Source organism: Mesocricetus auratus, unplaced genomic scaffold (genome assembly GCF_017639785.1).
Source record: "Mesocricetus auratus isolate SY011 unplaced genomic scaffold, BCM_Maur_2.0 Super-Scaffold_100707, whole genome shotgun sequence".
In the NCBI taxonomy this organism is placed as follows: domain Eukaryota; kingdom Metazoa; phylum Chordata; class Mammalia; order Rodentia; family Cricetidae; genus Mesocricetus; species Mesocricetus auratus.
Genome location: NW_024429269.1, coordinates 13,499,718 through 13,521,075, shown reverse-complemented (window position 1 = coordinate 13,521,075; position 21,358 = coordinate 13,499,718). Strand labels below are relative to the sequence as shown.

The 21,358-nt window shown below is 48.2% G+C and overlaps 1 protein-coding gene across 1 annotated transcript; it reads left to right on the top strand.

Moving 5' to 3' along the window:
• The first annotated feature begins 2,255 nt into the window (after positions 1-2,255).
• On the top strand, positions 2,256-19,106 carry LOC101832582 (dehydrogenase/reductase SDR family member 2, mitochondrial-like). Its single transcript, XM_021236258.2, has 9 exons — positions 2,256-2,408; positions 12,577-12,734; positions 13,882-14,059; positions 15,088-15,189; positions 16,697-16,767; positions 17,610-17,661; positions 18,130-18,264; positions 18,545-18,600; positions 18,837-19,106. The coding sequence occupies exons 1-9, from the start codon at positions 2,394-2,396 to the stop codon at positions 18,946-18,948; spliced, it is 879 nt and encodes a 292-aa protein (XP_021091917.2). The 5' UTR covers positions 2,256-2,393; the 3' UTR covers positions 18,949-19,106.
• The last annotated feature ends 2,252 nt before the right edge of the window (positions 19,107-21,358 follow it).

Genomic DNA, 21,358 nt, shown 5'->3' with positions numbered 1-21,358 from the left:
TTCCCAGAATATACATGACTGCTTACAACCTTTCGTAACTCCAACCCCAGGAGATCCAATGCCCTCTGGCCTCTGCAGGCACTGCGCCCATGTGATTCACAGACATACATACATACAGAACACCCATACATATAAAATAGTAAATAATAAAATAAAATGATAAAATAATAAATAATCAAATTTGTTAGGATTTGTTTATTTCTTAGGATCTCATCTACTGGGACATAGGGTCTGAGTGTGCTTAGGGAAAATGATATACTTCTTCTGAAATATGTGGCCTCTACCTGACAGTCAGATCGAGTTGCTTGATGGTGTTCTTTAGGTCTTCTGGGTTCTTATTGATTTTCTATTCCCTTGTTTTGTCAACCAATGAGAGGAGTATTGAAATCTTCAGTTGTAAATATAAATTTTTCTATTTCTCTTTCCAACTCATTAATTTTTAACCTTATCTTTTTGCACTTAGACTTTTAGATACCTATATATTGTATTTTTTTTGTAATCTGATCTTGTTATAGTTTAGATCTGAAATGTTCCACATGGACTAATGTGTCTGAACCCTACATCCGCAGTCAGTGGTGCTGAAGCTGGAGGTTGTGAGAGACAGAGATGAGTCACTGAGATGGGACTTTGAGGTCGGTATCCCTGCCCCACCTCTGGGTCTCTCCTGTCTGCCTCCTGAGCCACCAATGTGTGAGGAATCCGGATTCTTGCTCCTGTAGCCTTCCCAGTCCTTTAGACCCCCTACGTTAGCCATGTACAACAATAAAATGAAGCTGAATTAAAAAGTAAGTATAGTTGGGTATAGTGATACAAGCCTTTAATCTCAGCAGTTATGAGTCAGCAGTAGTCAGGGGCCATTTTAGTCCACAACAGTGAATTTCAGGACAACCAAGGCTCTGTAATGTGACCTAGTCTCAGAAAAAATAAGTATAATAAACACAACAATTTCACTTTCAAGGAAAAATAATTCGTTTATTCATTCAACAATTAGTCATTGAGCTGCTGTCACGCTAAGCCTCGTGCAGAGCACATAGCAATGAATGAAACAAATGTCCTGCCCTTTAGATGATTTGTATTCACAAGGAAGGAGTACATATATATATGTTAGAAGATGATAAATGTTGTGAAGTAAAAATAAGCGGGGGAGTTGCCATTTATGCAGGGTTAGACTGGGCTGTTCTGGTGAGGTAGCCCTGGAGCTGAGGGAATTTGAGCTGTGGAACCAGCTTGCCTGTGGTTCTGAGACACGAGTGTTCAGGCTTTTAAGTGTGGCTGGAGCCAGGAGGAAGCACAATTGAGGACTAGACAAAAGGAGAAGTGTGGATTAGGTATTCAGGGCCTGGAAAGCTTGATAGGGCAGCTGAGGAACCACAGCAAGGTCTGTGCTAAAGAGGGGTGTCTGTGACAATCACAAGCTACTGTGTGGATGACAGATCATGGGCAGAGGGAATCCTGTGGACTGTTTCAGTGCTCCCTGGTGGTGGCTGTACAGAGTAAATGTACTCTGGCACACACTGAAGGAAGAAAATGTATCATTCATTGGCACTGGTTGTGAGAGAAGAGAAGTCAGGGTATGGAGACCCCAAGACTTAAGCGACTTGTTTGGTGAAGGTACCTTTCCATGAGAGGCCAACTCTGTGGGAGGAGCCGACTTGTGGAAGAGAGTGAGGTGTTGGCTTTCGATAGGCTTAGTGAGAGATCAAGTAGGAGGCTGACTGGGTCATGAGTCTGGAGTTGAGGCACGAGGGAAACTTCTACCATACCGTTTTGAGAGTGGTTAGGTTAGGTGACGTTGCCCAGGGAGCTAACATTTACAAAGGTAAGAGGCTCTGAGACTTGGGGAGCTAAGAAAGGAGCCAGTGAAAGAGGACAAGGGGTGTTCTGCAAGATCTGATGTCACCAAGAAGACATCCCAAGAACGAGAGAGCAACTCCATCACAGCCTGCTGAAGGCTCAGTGAGAAGTGAGACCCCAGTAGATTCAAAGTGGGAATTACCCGTGACTGTGGCAATGGTTTCAGGGGAGTGGCGGTGACGGAAGCGGGCTCAGGAAAGCGTAGGATAAGAGCATGGGAAGAGGATGTGCAGATGCTCTCTAGAGGGTCTTTCTATAAACAGAGAAAGGAGAATGGGTGGGACAGGAGAAAACCAGATGGCCACTAAAAATGACGTTTGTTATGGATTTGGTGTGGGAGGCACGCATCTTATGGTGCGTGCGTGGTCAGAGGACAAGGGTGGGAGTCAGTTCCCTCCTTCCGCCGTGTGGTCCTAGCCATCAAACCTGGAGCATCAGGTTTGGTAGCAGGCGTTTAGCTGTCTCCGTGGTTCATATGTTCTTTCATGCAGAGTGAATGAAAAAAGGAATGGAAAAGGAGGACACGATTGCTCTTAGGTATGGAGGAGGAGAAGGTAGGTATGAGGGAGAGCATATCCAGAGGTGGGGATATCTAGGAGAGTCCACATGAGGAGAGAGAGGAGGGGAGAGGGGAGAACCAGGAGACCAAGAGGCCAGGAGGATGAAGGGCAGACAAAAGGACCGGGTAACCAAATGGCAGCTGGGGAGAGGGCGGTCCAGCCCATGGGATGGAGAAGTTTAGGGTAAGGGGTGGGGTATGCCAGTGGTACCCTGTAACAGGTGGGGACTGAGGGATGCTGGGAGAACCTGGTAACCAGGTCAGCTTTGATATGTTAAATAGTCATCCCGGGTTTGAGACCCAACACCAAGTGCTGCATGCCAAGGTGCAAGAGCCAGAAACAATGACAGCACTAGAAAGAGACAGTGGACCAGGTGCTAAAACCTCCACGGAATGACAGCAATGGGGCAGGGAGGGGGGCGGAGATCTAGGGGAATGACAAGAAGTGGGTGAAATGAACAAAGACTACTAACAAGAGTGTACAAAATATGCAAGTACCTTTAAAGCCAAAAAGGAGACCGTCAATCAATCCAATGACAGGCAATTCATAGGAGAGGAAGCCAGAATGGTCCTTAGCACGTAAAGATCAACGTCCCTAGTAACCAGGGAAGTGGGAAATACAGTATGATTCTCCATGTCTACCAGAGTGATTAAAAAAAAGTGTCTAAGTGGGCACCAGGAATGACAGGAGGAACAGCAGCACTCACACAAACTTTGGAAAACTAAGCTGGAGACCCATGTTCCCCTGAGTTCAACTGCCTCCTTCCAGATGTGATCTCTGGGGAGAAGCTCATGTCTGTTGCAAGGAGAACTTCACAGGATGAGTGTGGTAACGTTTTTTCTTTCAATAATCGATTAAAATTCAAACAATGTAATTGCCCACCAACAAGAAGAAGCATAAGTTAACTTTATGTCTGTACAATATTTACAAATAAACTAGAGAAGCTATGCGTCCCAGTCAATACCGAAGTTACACGGTTGCAGAAAACTAGGAAGTTTCACATGTTAATGTGATACTACCATGTGTGGTAAAGTATTAAGGCAAGAGAAAAAGCTCTGTATTTCTCTGTATTAGTGCATGCAGAGCAGGGATGGAAAATGGACAAAGGATGTAGGTAACTTGGGGATGATGGAGCCTCCTGGGAAGGAGGGGAGAAGGGAATGGGGTCTGGAAGAGTTGCAAGAGAACTGTTCACGTGTTAGCGTTTTTTTTTTTAATAGAAGTTGGAGAAAATAGGAAGAAATGTCAGCACTTGTCAAATGTGAGTGGCGGCCTCACCACCCAGCTCTGTTCTGAATATTTGAAATGTTTCACAATAGACTTGGTGTATGGTACTTGCAGGGATGATACTGCTTTCAAAGAAGAGATAAACACATGTCTAAAACTCATGAAACCCTGCTGTGAAGTGACAGCTTTTCAATTTGTGAATGTTTCTTGAGCGCCTAAATGTTGCACAACAGTGCCCAGGGTCTCAGGGAACCTGCAGAGACTGAGCAACGCTTGCAGGTGTCAGGAGGAGGGATGTGCCACCGGCAGAAACGCCGAAGGCTCTGTGACGAACATCCCTCCACAGCACTCAAGCTGGTGGCTTAGAATGGAGTGAATTTGATAAAAATCTGCTGAAATATTTTCCCCTGGCCACTGCTCTCCAGGATTTCACTCTGTGACAGCTTCCTCCAGGCTCTCTTGGCCACAGGAGGTGCTTGGATATCCACCTCCCCTTTTCTGTTCGTGTATACAAAAATAAATATTCATAGGTAAATACATTTATTATGTGGATATGTATTTATTTAATAGATGTACACAACATGTAACCTCACTTCTGTGAGTCCTCTCTCTTACCGAAATCATCATTTCTCAGGGTCTTTGCCATGAATCCAGATGGGGCAATGGGTGGGGTATACCTGATGGGGTTACTTAGAGATACTACAGGTAACTCTAAGGATGCAACCCACTGTTGACATGTACCATGAGTCATCTAAAGGGTTTGGGAGTGGGATGGAAAATGAGCAGGGTGAACCTGAGGGCGGTGACTGAGAAGCGAGAGAGGATGGGATGGAACGCGATATAACAGATTGCTTCTGGCCAGCTTTGTGACTGCCTCAGCTCCAGACAGCTCTCCAGGAATCCGAGTGCTTGAGTCTACTGGCCCGAGGTAGGCATGCCATATTCTTCCAGGAGTCTCCCTCGGGAATCGAGAGCTGTAGAGTTTAGGGAGAGCAGAGGTTTCCAGGACACACACTGCCTCTCAGCACAGGTCCTGTGCTTACGGGTGAGAGCCGGCTTTAAGGGGATCCAGCGGTCAGTAACTGCATTGGGCACCGCCGGAAGTGTGAGGCCATGGAACCATGGAACTGAGCACCACCGGAAGTGTGATGCCATGGAGAGGGAGATGTCTTAAGGCCTGCACTCATTTTTGTTGGAGGATTGGATAATCTCATTTTGTTTGTACTTGGGTATAAAAAAAATCAAATCTCTATTCTTTGGTGTGCTACTTTTCTAGCTGCTTTAAAGATACCCGTGGGCCGAGCTGCTCCCTCCACAGAGGCCTGGACTGTGCTCCCACCCGGGGCCACCACAGGGCTAGGAGAGGGCACAGTAGGGCTCCACATGGGCCCGGAGGAGTCTTTTGGGTTCTCCTGGGAATCCTGCTGTCTCACAAGTTGCCATGGGTCCCATTGTGAAAGTGTACCATATTATAGCAGGCAATTTAATAATACTCCAACTTACAAACAAGTGTAAGAAGTGTAAAAGGTTAAATAAGACAGAACTCCATTGAAAAGAGTTGTAAAGGAGCCACTTGGTAGAAATTCAAGTTCCTCTAGAGCCTGCACTTCTGAAATCAACACACGCTCATGGGTTGCACCTTGGTTTTGGAATTTGTTCTTTGCTTACTGTGCCTTCTGTGTTAGCAATAAGGATGTGGGGCTGGGTGTTGCCCAGTCAGGGAGGCATAGGGCCCTTCCTATACACTCTCCTGCAGAAGTGGGCCAATTTGTCTTGCTAAAATACTTTGGTTAGTGTGGTCATTTTCTTGGGATGACCCCTGCCCCCAGACCCATGTCTAACAGGAGTGGCCAGATGGCACTTCTGCACAGCCGATTTAAAATTGTAAATGCTTAGTGACAGAACTGATTTTTCACAATTTTTCCTCTGAGACAGGGTTTCTCTATAGCTTTGGAGGCTGCTCTGCAGATCAGGCTGGCCTTGAACTCACAGAGATCCACCTGTCTCTGCCTCCCGAGTGCTGGGATTAAAGGCGTGAGCTACCACCTCCTAGCTGACTTTTCACAACCTTAAAATCATTGCCAAATTCTACATTCAATGTTCAAGAAATTGCCTTTGAAAGTCTTCTGAGGTATATGTAATTGGTTAGGAAAAGAAGGCGACTCTATTAATTTTGGAATGGTAGTAGATTTATAGAAAGATAGCTAAGGTAACACAAAGGGCTACTTCCCACCTCCACCTCGATGGCTACAGTAGGTGTCTTATACAAAACAACGCCAAAGCCAGGGGTTGATGTGGGTGCTGCAGCTAAATATGCATTTTGTTCCCATTTTACAGATTTTCCCCCCTGCTAATGTCCTCATTGTGTCTAGGACTCAGTCCCTGATGCTACACTGTGTTTAATCTTCATATCTTCTTATTTCTTCCTCTCTGAGACATTCGCTAAGGCTGTTGTCGCTCACACATGCTGTTCACAGCTTGGAAGAGTTTTGGTGTTAAGCAGCATCCCTCAATTGGAGTTTGTTTGATGTCTTCAGGATTGGACTGCCGGGTTTGGGGGAGATGTCAGAGTGGAAGTGCCCTCTCATTATGTCGGAGTTCACAGTGTCAGCATTACTTATGTCACTTAGAAGCATTGGCTACATTTCTGCACTGCAAAGCTATTTCGTTACGTTCACCCCTCAGGTTCTTTGGAGATAGGCCTCCAAGCCCAGCCCACTTTCCTTATAAGAAAAAGCAACAGCCTAGAGCATTCTTTTGTAAAGACTGTCTCTTCTCTATCATTCTGCCCATCCACCCACCTACTGAGACGGTCTCATGAAGCGAAGTCTGGCCTTGAACTCGCTATGTAGTGAGAGGCAGTCTTGAACTCAAGATCTTCTTACGTGCTGGGATTATAGGTGTGCACCACCATGCCTTTTTGTTTTTTAAACAGAGTCTCATGGTTAGTAATTGAGCCCAGAACACGCATGTGTTCTTTAGTTAAAGCTGCATGTTTCCTCTGTCGCTCAGGCCGCCAGTTTTGGGCCTCTGCAGCTCTTCCAGCTAGCGCCCTCCACATCTCCACCCTTCTGGTGTTGTGTTTCTTTGCTTTATTGATTGGTCTGCTTTTGTTTATTTACTTCAGTGGTCACTGACGTTCTGGCACTACAAGGTAGCCCAAGCTTATTTTATATTTTTCCTGTCTCCAGAACTAAATTCAGCCATGTCTTCAAGAAGCAACCAGGCATTAAAACAGCAGATGTTGCTGCCTCCTCCTCCTCCTCCTCCTCCTCCTCCTCCTCCTCCTCCTCCTCCTTCTCCTCTCCTTTTTTTGATATGGGGTAGGGGTGGTACAGGTAGCAGGGAGCAGGGGATCAAAAATCTCACCAGTTAGCCCAGGCTGGCCTGAAACTCACAATTCTGCCTCAGTCTCCCATGTTTCAGGATGACGGGTGTCTCCATAACTAGCTGAATCAGATTTTAATTCCTGCTTTTATTTTTACTCTCCCATTCTGATTTTATTAGCGTTTATCTTTTGTTAACTTGCTGAATTAAAAGATTATTTCACCCCCGTCAGTTATTCCTTTCGGGGACATTTAAAGGGATCTTTGCTCTTGGCGTATTGCTTGGTCGTGCCCTAGGCATACGAGTACTCACACTGCTGCTTTCTCACGCTTATTTCTGTGCGTGTGCACACCGGCGTGGGTCAGTGCTCTCCTTCCGCCTTCGGGTTCCTGGGGATCAGACTCAGGTTGCTGGGCTCGAGGGTTCCTGGGGATCAGACTCAGGTTGCTGGGCTCGGTGGGTCACAGTGTCATTATTCACCGGGTCCTCTTGCAGGCCCTCTTCACTTCCTAGCAGTGGGTTTTGCCTGATTTTTCCCCAAAAGTTCTGTTTTGTCAATAGTCCAGGGTACTCCTACTTGCGTCCACTGCCTCAGAGAATCTACAGCAGCTCCGCCCTTACCCCTGCATCCCTTGAAGGCATTTGAAGCTGTGAGTTTTTCTTACGAGCCAACGCTATTTGTCTTTTAAATGTTCTCATCATTCTTCAAAAGATTAAAAGATTTATTTGTGTATTCATGTGCCTGTATTTGGGTATGAGTGCAGGTGCCCTTGGAGGCCAGAAGAGGGTATTAGACCCTGCCTGATATGGGTGCCAGGGAGAACAGCCAGGTGCTCTTGAGAGCTGAGCCGTCTCTCCAGCTCTCCTTGTGGTTTTTATAAACCTTCTTTTCACACGTTGTTTTAAATTAAAAAGATTATTTATTTTATGTGCACTGGTGTTTTGCCCGAGTGTATGCTGTGCAAGGGTGTTGGATCATCTGGAAATGGAGCTACGGACGGTTGTGAACCGCCATGTAGGTTCTGGGAATTGAACCTGGGTCCTCTAGAAGGGCTGTCAGTGCTCTTAACTGCTGAGTCATCTCTCCAGCCCTGAATTTCCTTTTTGTATATTTTCTGCCTAGTGGTCTGTGGCAAAGGAGAAGACCGAAGTACTGATTTAATTGGTTATATCGATAGCACCATCACTTATTTGGGTTCCCTTCTCCTCTCCCCTCCCCTCCTCTTCCCTTCTCTCTGTCTCTTATTCTCTCCCTCCCCTCTCCTCCCCTTCCCTCTTCTCTCCTCTCTTCTCAGCCCTCCCCTTTCTTCTGTCCTCCCCTCCCCTCCCCTTCTCTCTGTCTCTTCTCTCCCTCTCCCTCCCCTCCTCTCTCTGGTGCTGAGGAATGAACCCAGGATCCATGCTTGTCTGACAAGCGTTCTGTCACTGAGCAGCAGCCCAGCCTCCATCTTTTTCTGTGTAGACATTTGTCAAGCATTGACTGGGACTAGAAATATGAGATACATTTCAAAGCTGCAAGCCAGACAGATGTTCCTTTTCATCATTTCTTCAGGAAGGGCAGATGTAGCAATGGCGACATTTTCTGGACCAAAATTGGGCACATGTACTTTGCTATGTGGTAAATCTTGGCGGGTCGGGGACAGAGCATAAACTTGCAAGCATGGCGGTTTTGTTTTGGTTTTGGCATGACCCTGCTGCTTTTCAGATGCTATTGTTGCACTGGGGAAGCCCCATGTGTTCTATTTGCTTTATCGTCACCTTTGCTCTGCAGGTATTTGTGGATCCGAGGCTTGTAGATTCATTTCCTCTGTTTCCTTTCCCCTGATGGACTGGGGAGAGAACCCAGGGTCTCGCATTTGCTGCCAAGAACTCTACCATTGAACTAAATTTCTAACCTCCCATGCTTTGTTTGGTTTTTGTTTTTCTGTTGACTGTTTTCTGGAAGGTCATAAGTTCTTAGTGTGCCTTTTCTAGTAAAACGGAAGTCGAGGGATATGAGGTATAACAGAAAAACATTGAATTTTTTTTCTTTCTTACATTAATTTACCAGGATTCTGTGACAAGGCCAGGTGGCTTAAACCACAGAAGACCTGCAAATCCACAATCAAAGCGTTGGCAGGTTTGGCGTCTCCTGTCATCTCTCCAAGGCTTGCGATGGTCTCCTTGTAGCTGTCTTCATGTGGTCTGCTCTCAGTGTATACTCTATGACCCTTTTGGTGTAACCAAACCCCGCCCCCTGCCTTCTTCTGAGGAAGTCAGTCAGATTGTATCAGCAGCATCCACTCCTACATTATTTCAACACGATCTTCTCTTTAATGGTTTCATCTCCAAGAATGGTGACACCTGAAGGCCCTGACATGATTTGTAAGATGACACAATTTATTCCCTAATGCTCCTTGAAATGAAAAAGATTAAACTAGCGTTGAACCTCAAAGATTTGATAAAAGGTGCTTGGTGGCTTAAAGGCTTTATGTCGAGAGCAGATGTGACCTTGCCTGGTTTTAGAGACTTATGGCCTGATCTCAAGAAAGGTTAGGTTAGCTTTCTGCACTAAGTCATTGTTTGTGCATGTCCTCAATATGTATTCAAAGATTAGAAGACCAGAGAGAAAGCAGGGTAGGAATTAAATCAAGATGAAAGCTAGGCATACGGGGAATGATTAGGGTTTTCAGTGACCAAGCCCCAGGGGAGCATTTGTACCATTGTTTATTTACATAAAAATTGCCAATTTGAAAAATCTTCAGGAACTTTCTTTTTTTTGGAAGGGGGGGCAGAGTTCCAGACAGGTTTTCATTGTGTAACAGCCTTGGCTGTTCTGGAACTAGCTCTGTAGACCAGACTGGCCTTGAACTCACAGAGAACCACCTGACTTCGCCTTCTGAGTGCTGGAACTAAAGGCATGCGCCACCAATGCTCAGTTGAAGAACTTCCTTTTGTCCTACGAAAAAAATCCCTAAATTCCACGGTGTCCCACGTCATTGCCCCTAGAGCTATTCCACGGTGTCTCACGTCATTTCCCCTAGGGCTAGGCTGCTTGCTCCCCTCTGCTGGTCATCTCTCAGGACCCAGCTCATCTGTGCCTGGAGAACTCTTCAGTTCTATTTCCCAACATCAGCTGACCTAGCCTCAAGCTCCACCTCACTTCCCCCAAGGGACTGTTCTTTCTCATCCAGCCCTGGGCATTAATCTTCAGTCATTATAATTCTTATCTTAATATATTACAAATTTCCTGGGGACAGAACTTGTTTTTGTTGCTATGTCAAGAACCTGTATTGTGTCTCCAAGCCTTCACTGCTCAGGGTGGACTCCAATCACCGACAGGTGCCAAAAATATACCTTTAAGGTGACCTCTCCGGGTTTGCACAGGACTCATGAGTTTCCTGGAAGGTGACTTTCAGTGTTAAAATTCCAAAGTCCCGAGGCACTGCCAATGCTGTCCAACCTAAGCCATCAGTTTCCTTGGATTCCCATTGGCATTTGAATCGGTGGCTCAGAGTACCTCAGCAGAGCTGAATTGTAGTAGAGCATAGAGGTCTACTACAGGTACAGGATCATGTAGGAAGAGACTTTGGGACTGTGCCTCTAGTCACACCCACTTTGTTGTTACAGGATCATGTACTTTTCTTAGTTTCTCTTTTCAGTTTGTCTACTCCACTCTAATTTTAACATTACTTCCCAAGACCACCTCCCAAACAACTGTGTGCCTTGAAGTCTGCTTCTGAGAGTAGCCAGTCTAGAGGATGAATGTTTCTTCTGATTAGGTGGAGAGGGAATACAGTTCTTACTTTTCTCCATGCTGTGACAAAACACCAAACAGAAGCTATGCACTGGAGTAAGGATTTATCTTATCTCATAGCTTAAGAAGGGGTCATGGCAGAGAGGCCTGGCAGGGGCTGAGAGACAACCAGTCAGTCAGTGCATGGGAAAACAGAGAGGCAAACATTGGCACTCACCCGACTCTCTCCTTTTCTATTTGTTCAGTTTGGGATCTCATTCAGGGCACCTCCCTCCTGGTGACCCTCTCTGCAAATATATTAATAGATATATCCAAAGGTGAACCCCCAAATGCCAGAGGCACTTCTCAAGCCAGTGAAACTGACAATGAAGATGAAGTAGGCATGGTGAGGCAGGGCTTGAGATGAAAGGTATGGGTTGAGAGCTGGTTTCAGAGATAAGGTATTGCTGATACAGTTAAAACAACAAGGTGACTTGGGCTTTTTGGGCAGATAAATCTGGGAGCTGTGAACTTGGGCCAGGAAGAGGTGAGGAAAGAGGCCTGGTAGATAGTTTTCAGAATAGGAAAAGAATGGATGCCTAGGGTTCACGTAGAGTTGACTGGGAAAAGAGTGGATGAGTAGGCTTCATGTAGACTTGTGTTGAGAGAACCAATTTGTCGAACCTGCTGATAAGTTTACTATGTCTGACAAAGGGGTTTTTACTGGTATTTTGGAAAGGGGTCTGGAGGAAGAGAAGATTTAACAGGTAAGAGAATGGTTGGAAATTGAAGATGCTGAGAAGAAACAAGTTCAATGCTTAAGGGGTTGCGATACAGCCAGAGCACATGCTTAACGTATAATAGGCCCTGAGTTTGGTCCCTCAAAGGAAATGAAAAGCTCAATGCTCAGACAAAGGATGTATGTAAGAAGTCCAAAGGTGATTCTAAAAAACATTTTGTAAACTTGACTTTCCTTATTGGCAGTTTGGAAACAGATCAGGCAAGTGTCTCTTAGACATCTACCCAGGGACCAGCACCATGCCTGGCTGCATACTGTGCTGGTGGTTCACTATGGGAAAGTGATGGGAGATGTTATTCTGTGTATGTTTTTCTTATTGGTTGATAAATAAAACACTGATTGGACAGGTAGGAAGATAGGTGGGGCTAGGAGAGGAGGAGGATTCTGGGAAAGGTAGGCAGAGTGAGCATACCAGACAGTGTTGCTGCTGGAGGAGTTAATAGTTAAGACAGAGCTAGCCCATAAGAAGCCTTAGTCATCAGTCAACAGTTATTAATTATGAAATTAATATAGTGTCTGTGTGTTCACTGGGGGTTGATAAGGCTGTGAGACCAGGCTGACCGGAAAGAGTGCTTTTTATAGGGAAGCCTGTCTAGAGCCTGGGCTACAGAACTTGAAGAGTTCTGAAGTCAGTCTTTCTTTGGACAGCCAGCTCCCAAACAATGACATGGAGACTTGTTATTAGCTATGGAAGCTTAGGCTTTCTCCAAACTAGCTCTTATAGCTTACCCAGTTTATATTAATCTAAGTTCTGCCGCATGGCTTGTTACCTCTCCTCCACACTGTATGCCTGACTCCCTCCTTGTCTCACTGGCTTAATCACATGGCCTCTCATTCTTCTTGAGTTCCTCTCTCTCCCTGGAAGTCCTGCCTATTCTCTCCTGCCTAGCTACTGACCATTCAGCTCTTTATTAAACCAATCAGAAGGTGTCTTAGACAGAGACACATCTTCACATCGTACAAAAAGATTATCTCACAACAGGGTTCTGTATTTTCTGGAGAGTTTGGAGGATGATGGAACACTTGTCAGCGATTTCATGGAGGACCCAGTAGAGCTCAAGTCCTAATGTGTTCCATAATTGTTGTCTTCACAGGTCTCTCCAATGGCTGCCATGTTCAGGTCTGTCCCACAGATCTTTAGGGGCCGTCAGTGTGCACCAGGCCCTCTCTCAGCAAGAATGCTCAGCAAGATAGCAGATGAGAAACGTCCCCTGGCTGATAAAGTGGCTGTGATCACTGGCTCTACAAAAGGGTGAGGGAACGGAAGCCCTGGCTGGCTCGTTGCCGGGAGATGCTTCCCTGGTCCCCATGGACACACCCATCTCACACATCCCTGCCATCCTCCGCCCCACCACACATCACACGGCTCTGGTGTTTAACTCTGCACCCCTAAACTATCTAATTTCTGAGCTCCATGAAGGTTTGTAGTTACAAAACCAGCTGCTCTAAGACAATCAGGGCAAGTGTGAATGTAGGCTCTTCCCTTCATTGGTGGGACGATCCCTAATGAACATTTTACCACAGAGCAGCATATCTGCTTTCTTGTCTTTCATACCCACATGGCCACTGATTTTTGAGCCCTCCGCTAACAGAAAGAAGCCTGACAGCTATTGTGCCTTAGACTCAGAGGTCTCATTGACTGCATACCGCATTTACACCAGGCATGTGCAGGGCCATGTCTTGCTACCAGCTCAGAGTGGTCTGTGTGCCCTCACATGGCTTCCCACCCCCCCCCCAGTTCCAGTTGTCCTCTGGCTCCTGTAATAACATGCATGGTAATGAGTCCTTGCCATCATCAGAAGGGGACACCGTCATCTTCTTCATCTTTTATGGTGTTATATCACCAAAATATTTAGAACTGTTTAGAATCACTGGGGAAAACAAGAACTAGATTTTCAGATCCAAGTGACGTCTTTTTGTATGCTCCCAATCCAATTCCACTTAAGAGTCTTCAGACCTCCTCAGTGTTAGGAGACCTAGAAGATAGCACGTCCTCCAGCAGAAATGTTTTAAAATCGCAGACCAGAGGGAAGGCATTGGGTTCAGAAAGAGTACAATCCATGCCAGACCCCTGAGGCTGGGGAAGAGAGTAACTATGTTGACTAGTTACGAAGAGTCTCTAGGCCTGATAACCAACAAGGCTACAACTCTTCTTTTTAAAGTTCCTTTTAATAAAATGTGAAAATATCTTCCTACACATAACGTGATTATCATGCACAAAGCTGTGAGATTGGAATGAGTAGATTGTGAAGGACTGGCATGTGGTAGGTACTCATCGACTTCTCTTGAAGCCACTCCCGGGCAACATCAAGGAAACAATTGATGTGGTCATCAGGGTCTGCCTGGGAACAGGACAGAGGGGCTGAAACCATCACCACCATCTCTTCTTCTGCCCACAGGATTGGTTTTGCCATCGCCCAGCGTCTGGCCCAGAATGGGGCCCATGTGGTCATCAGCAGCCGGAAGCAGCAGAACGTGGACCGTGCAGTGGCCATGCTGAAGGAAGAGGGGCTGAGTGTGACAGGCACTGTGTGCCATGTGGGGAAGGCTAAGGACCGCCAGCACCTTGTGGCCACAGTAAGGAGCCACAAGCTGGGACAGATGGAAAGACACTGATGTAACCCTGGCTCTAGAGGGCTGGGGTCTCCAGGTCTGTTAATGAGGCTAATCCCACATTCTCAGGACAGTCAGATGTGACTAAGAGATTTCCTGACCAGAAGGAACAGCTGTGCTGCTCACACTAATGAAAGAGATGGCCAGTGGTTGGGCATGACTGAGCAGCATGCCTAGAACCTCAGAGGGGCCAGTGATCTATCCCCACAACAAAGTCTGAGTTGTGTAGGCCTGGCCCAACATGTATTGTATTGATAGTCCATGAGACTAGTCTCTGACATAAGAGCTTTAGGATCAGCTCCTATTGTGAGTACCCCAGAAGAAGTGAATTGTGATCCAGGATCTGAAGAAACTTGGACCAGATGGGTGCCGTAGTAGACAAGGGATGATCCTTCCAGGCCAGAGAAGAGAGCAGAGAAGGAACCAACTAGAATTGAAGAGCCAAAAGCAGGGCTCCTAGGAGCAAAGGTCTGGAAAGGTGGGACCCAGGGACCAATCAGATGTCTTACAGGGCAGAAACTAGATGCATCCAAGAAGGTAAGGAACACCATTTTATTCAGTCTTGGTCAGGATCCGGCTCTGGCCTGGCACAGCCCCAGGATGGCCAATTAGTCACTGCTTTAGTTTCTGCGGTCACAATCCCTGACAGAAACAACTTAAATTAAGGTTTCTTTTGGTTTGTGGTTTCAACCCATCATGCCGGGGAAGGCAAGGGTATGGAAGTCTGTTTCCATCACAGCAGACTGGGAAGCAGAAAGTGCGCAGGCGCACTGTGGGCCGGTGTAACTTCCAAAGGACTGCCCTCAGTGACCTTCTGCAAGCTTGGCTCCGCCTCCTAAAGGTCCATTGCCTCCCCAAACAGTGCAATAGCCAGAAACAAGCAGATACGAACCTGTAGGGACATTTCAGACTCAAAAGGTGGCAGCGTTTCCTTTGGGTCGCCACTCTTTCCGCCATCCCTTCACCTGCATGCCCTATCATTTCCTCTGCAGGCCTTGGAGCACTCTGGGGGCGTTGACTTCCTGGTGTGTGTGGCGGGCGTCAATCCTTTGGTGGGAAGCACCCTGGGAGCCAGCGAACAGATCTGGGACAAGGTGAGAAGAGAGCTGCACACACCCTACATGGTGTTCCTATGTGCTCACCGTGGCACGAGTGCGCGTGCGCATACCATGCCTGAGTTCCCGTGTAGCTGCATCCGCACTGGCTTTGATGGATGGAGATGGGGCTGACCTGAACCAGACCTTCCATAATTAAGTTCAACGGGTGTTGGCCACACCCAGTCTCTACTAGGTTCCCCTAGCTTCTGTGTTGATTCTCTTATGTGGGTCACTGCTACCAAGTCCTGAGACACCCAAAAAAGATTTCTGGGTCTGGTCATGGCAGAGAGACTCTCAGGTTTATGATGCTGTCACAACCTGGATTCATTGGCACCACTGTGAACCCTTCAGTCTGGCTGTTCCAAGGAGCCACAGATAGCTCACAGATGGGGCTCTTCCCTGGTTCTGCCATCTCAGCTGGAAGTCACTGGGCACTGAGGGAGCTCCTACTGCCTCTGCAGACCCCCATGCCTGATATCCCTGAGTAGTCACGGCCGAACCCCTCCCATCCCTGGGGTGATCTGAGTGGGCCATCCCCTTCCTGTGTGTCTTCCCCCCTTGGCCACCCTTCCATGTTCTCTTGGTGGACCCCGCCCTCTGTGGCTCTCACGCTCCACAGCTTCTTCGATCCACCTTCCAGTTCCTCCGCCTCACCCCTCAGCCGCACTCAGACCTCCCCAGCGATTTCCTTTCTTTTCTTCTTTTAAAAAGATGTCTGGGGTGTGCTGACTCCCAACACTGCATTAATGCTTAATTCACCCTAACCCAATCAAAATAGTATTCAAAACACAAACACATGAATGAGCAGTACCATCCCCGGTTCTAAACACTTGGTGAGGCAGACTAGGCGCTGAGTACTGATTCCTTACCTTCACCAAAGCTCCCCCTTTCAGCGGTCATTAGTTATCAAGGTCCTCTCCTTGCCTTCCCCGTGCCCCCCCAGGTTTTCTCCTGGAAGGCTGTAGTGGAGGTTGCATGGGAGCTGAGTTCGGTATTCTCTGAGGCCTGGGGGACTCAGGGGCCTTAGAAGTTTGTGTGCCGCTGACAACCTCTGATCCAGCTGTAGGGCATTATCTGAATAGTTTTGGATGAGGAGGGCCCAAACCATTGTGGGTGGTGCCATCCCTGGGCTGGTGGTCCTGGGTTCTATAAGGAAACAGGATGAGCAAGCCATGGGGAGCAAGCCCATAAGCAGCCTCGCTCCATGGCCTCTGCATCAGCTCCTGCCTCTAAGTTCCTGCCCTGTTAGAGTTCCTGTCCCTACTTCCTTTAACGATGAACAGTGACATGGAAGTGTAAACCAAATAAACATTTTCCTCCCCAACTTGCTTTTTGGCCATGGTGTTTCACCTCAGCAAGAAAACCCTAACTAAGACTCCCTAGCACGTAGTAAAAGGTCTCAGGGTCTCAGCTACCCACCACTAATGGAGCTTTGTTCCTGTTCCGGCTCCCAGACAATGGTGTCCGTCTCCCAGTCCAACCTTTGTATTATTTGGGGTTTCAGATCCTGGATGTAAATGTGAAGTCCCCAGCTCTGTTGCTAAGTCAGCTGCTGCCCCACATGGAGAAGAGGGGGTGAGTGCACATGGGGGGTTGGTGGGGGCCCAATTACTGCCCCACATGGAGAAGAGGGGGAGAGTGCACATGGGGAGTTGGTGGGGGCCATATGCATTAATTTTTACCCACAGGAAATACTGAGTAGAGGCCCAGGGAGTCGAAGGAGTGTGTGTGTGTGTGTGTGTGTGTGTGTGTGTGTGTGTGTGTGTGAGAGAGAGAGAGAGAGAGAGAGAGAGAGAGAGAGAGAGAGAGAGAGAGAGAGAGAGAGAGGAGAGAACAGGCCTTGCTTTCCATATCCTCAAAAGACCCTCCACTGACTCTCATGGCTTCCGTCTGGGAATAGAGGGGCCTTGCTTTCCGTGACGCTGCGGTGGCAAAGGGTCCAGAGTGAAGCAGCCTGGGGTCCCCATCACTCACTCCCCACTCTTGTCCTGCTTAGTAGGCCATGTCACTGTTTCTCTCCTGGTCACAGGCACCATGGGCTCCCTTCCCTGACCTGCTATGCAGCCTGGTCCCTTTGTGCATCCTGTGCCTACTCAGGGCTGATCAAGGCTGGGACCCCTTAGTGGTCTCTTGACGCCACAGAGGTCCCTACAGCATGCCACCATCACTCAAGTTCTGGCTCTGGATGTGCTGCCTGTTTGGGGGCCCTGTTTAAGGGTTGCCCCTCTGCTTACGAGCGGCAGTGACTCGTGAGGTGACCGAGAAATGGTGCCTCTTTCTCAGAGTTCTCAATGGTTGTCTAACCCTTGACATTTTTACCATGAACTCTGAGCTGCTTTTCTCTCAGTGGGAAAAGTTTCTTGCCTCTTTTAATGGACTGAATCTCTAATGTCACTCCGTATCCCTTTCTCCTCAAGGGGGAGCAGTGTTGTCTTGGTGTCCTCTGTAGTGGCTTATTTACCGGTGCCCGTGAGTATGGTAGCCTCTGGTCAACTGGGTGAGGGCAAGCGGCCTTGACTTCTTGTGAGGCCTTGCGTGGGGTGTGGGAGAACTGGCTGTTGGCAGAAGTTAAATACGTACTCCAAGGTGGCACCCTCTTCACATCAGATATTATCGTCTCATCTTCCCCTCCAGGGGCAAAAATCTGCCGTTTACCTGTAGGTGATGTTAGTTTGCATTCCCGCCAGGACAGGGCCTGTTTCTCCTAATTCCAGTCTCCTGACTGACTTCAAATGAATGGTGCAGTGCTGGCTGTGCCAAGCTTGGACACACATGACAGCACCTTGATGACACAGACAAGAACCTGACGAACTACTGTGGGGTGGTGAGGCCCAGGAAGAGAGTCTGTGTTCAGGCCTGCAGCCCAGAAGCGACCTTTGTTCCCGGAAGGATCCCTTCCTACCACGTTGAGTCTCTGTCCCCTTCTTTGCTTCTCAGAAACTGGGTGTCTACAACACCAGCAAGGCGGCTCTGCTGGGCCTCTGCAAGTCTCTGGCTATAGAGCTGGCTCCGAAAGGCATCAGAGTCAACTGCTTAGTGCCAGGGATCATCAAGACCGACTTCGGCCTGGGGGTGAGAATGGCACCCCCCCCATTTCATCTCTCTCCATGTGCCTTCTGGCCCCTTTTCAGCCTTCCGTCTGAATGGAGGTCCACAGAGCCTGGACTGGCAGGGTCACAGGTCGGGCAGCAGCCCGGCTCTTTTGTGCAGAAGAGTGAGGGTCTCCATCTCCTTCAAGCAGACCAGTGTTCCTTCCATCCTCCCACAGAGGTGTGGGTCAGCCATGATGCTGTTCTCACCCCATCATGTCACCAGTCCTCTGCCTAACCCTGGCCCTGAAATCTCTCTCTAGGAGAAAGCAGTGCCAAACCTGCTGCCTGACCTGAATAAAATCTACGGACTGCAGCGGTAGGTGGGGCTCGGGCTCGGTGCTCTGTGCTTCAATTTAGGGAAAATTATATTTCAAGGTGAAAAGGGTTTCTTTTTTTTCCTGCCACTCTGCCAGCTGCCTCTTCTTCCTGGGTTGGGGGCAGGAGGGCGGGTGTGAGTCCAACAGGTATCACCTCCCCTGAGGCTGGCGAACGCTAGGTGCCCCTCCCGGACTGGGTCAGAGCTCAGTGTTTGCTGTGACTTCATCTCTTCAGGTTGGGGGAGCCAGAAGACTGTGCTGGGATCGTATCTTTCCTGTGCTCCCCAGATGCCAAATACATCACCGGGGAGAACATCGTAGTAGCTGGCTTCTCCCCTAAACTGTGAAGATGGGTGTTGAGGGCCTCGCCTGGAGAGCAGAGGGCTCGGTGGGAAATATGTAGGTAAAGAGCCTACATCATATCGGGAGCACTCACTTAGAAATGGTGAAGGGAGGCGGGTGTTTAACGTTCTATTCGGAATAAATTTGTTTGGATACTTCTGGACACGCTCTTGTTTGCTTAGAGATACACACAGCCCTCTTGACATAGAGGCTTCGTCCTTGGGTTACTGCCTTTTCTTGTCACTGTCCTTCATGCCCGACAGTTTTTTTTAAACCCCTGCCCCCCTGCCCCTGCCCCCCTGCCCCCTGTCCTCCCTCCCCCTGCCCCCTGCCCCCTGTCCTCCCTCCCCCTGCTCCCCTCCCCCTGCCCCCTGCCCCCTGCCCCCTGCCTCCCTGCCCCCTGTCCTCCCTCCCCCTGCCACCTGCTCCCTGCCCCCTGTCCCCCCTGTCCCCCCTGCCTCCCTCCCTATCCCCTGGCCCCTGCCCCCCTGCCACCTGTCTTCCCTCCCCCTCCCTGCCCCTCTTCCCCCTGCCTTTATTCCTTTTCTGTGAGGTTGGAAAGCGGCTGGCCCCTTCCCACCTGCTCGTCCAGGTCTAACCCTTTACTTGGTGTTTGACTCTGTGCCCTAGCACAGTCTGTGGGGATATTTCACAGTATCCTTTGAACTATGACCTTTGACTTCTGGTTTACAGGTGAGTTTGGTCAGTTGGAGGCAGATTGGAGGTCAGGATGAGGAGGTTACAGAATGTATTTATTTCCCAGGCTCCCTTCTTTTTTTTTTATGAACCTAATTCATAATTTTATTAAATAGATATACTGATATCTATAACCTCCCCAAACAAAGAGCAACATCCATAGAAATCTTGGACCCTCTACAAATATCTTTTTTTTTTCCCTATGTGTTTCTTTTTTTTATTTATTTATTTTTTCTTTTTTTTCTTTTTTTAAAAATTTTAAATAGCTTGTTTTACATGTCAATCCCAGTTCCCTCTCCCTCTCCTCCTCCCGCACTCCCCTTCCACCCTCCCTCCCACCCTATTGCCAAATCCTTCCACATAGGGGATGTCTAGAGTCTATCATTTTACTCTTGGTAGGGTCAAGGCACTCCCCTAAGAGTCCAGGCTGAGAGAGCATCTCTCTTTGTGCTATAGGCACATAAAGACAGATTGTATACCAGGGATAGACACTGATCCACAGCTCAGAGCCCCATAGGTTGTCCAGGCCTTCTCACTGACACTCACATTTGGGGGGTCCAGATCAGTCCCATTCTGGCCTCCCCCCAGGATAGTGCCAGTCTGCACTTCCACAGATAGAGAGTCTGGGAAACAGGAAAGAACCTAAAAGATATGCATATATGCATAGTACCCAAGAGAAGAGGATGGAGACAAGATCCTCTGAATGGATGGGGAACAGGGCGAGGGGGGGTAGTGGGACCTGGGAAGAATAGAGGGGGTAAAGAGGAAGGGAGTTGGTCATGGGGGAACAGGAAGTTGAGGGGGTGGGGGTAGAATAGGGGGAAGAGGGAATCATAGGATCGAAGACAGATCAGGCACCAGAGTGACCTCGAGTGATCTAAAGGTATAACATCAATTGGCAAGCTAAGCAATAGTGGAGAGACCACCTCGAATGCCCATTCCTGATAATGAACTTGATGTCTATAACTATCCGGGAGCCTTCATCCTGGGACTGATGGAAGCAGAGGCAAACACACAACTAAGCACTGAACTGAACCCAAGGAACCCAGTGACAGAGAGAGAGGAATGATGAGCAAATTGGCAAAGAATGGGCTGGCAAAACCAGCAGAGACAGCTGATCTGAACAGGGGAGTGCTCTTGGAACCCAGGCTCCCTTCTTATGAGGTTGCGGTGTCAGGCGACACCCCCAACAGGGTAAAATTCCATAACTTCTAACTTGTGTCTTCTGGCCCAGGTACCATAATGGCTTGTTGGGTGCTAACTAAAAATTAGCCGCTTATTTGTAAAGGCCTTAAAATCATCTTGAGATTTTCTTTTTAATTCATATTACATTGTATATTGATCAGATCAAGGCATGTGTGACCCTTCCAGAGAAGGTGTGAACAACGTCCATTCCCTCTAGGCGCGGCACAAGAGACGACCCCGGCAAGTCTAGCAGCTTACTGAGTTCACGTACAGGGGCCCGGGTGACTAAAAGGCAGGCCCATCCCTGAGCTCACCCAGGCAGGGGTGGTGACCCTCCAGCCCGTCCCTGGAGCTCACCCGGGCAAGGTGGTGACCCTCCAGCCAGTCCCTGGAGCTCACCCCGGCGTGGGTGGTGACCCTCCAGAGATGCATCCCTGTAACTCCCTGCCTGCCTGCAGGCTCTCAGTCTCCTCTCCTCAGCAACTGTTCCTGCATACAGCTTCAGGGAGAGGCCTTGTGAAACTCGTACTTTTA

Excerpts from the sequence above, each read along its gene's own strand:
- LOC101832582 (XM_021236258.2), top strand. Across the intron at positions 17,662-18,129 it reads TGGCTTATTTACCGGTGCCC|AAACTGGGTGTCTACAACAC; the intron begins GTGAGTATGGTA and ends TTTGCTTCTCAG. Across the intron at positions 18,601-18,836 it reads AAAATCTACGGACTGCAGCG|GTTGGGGGAGCCAGAAGACT; the intron begins GTAGGTGGGGCT and ends TCATCTCTTCAG.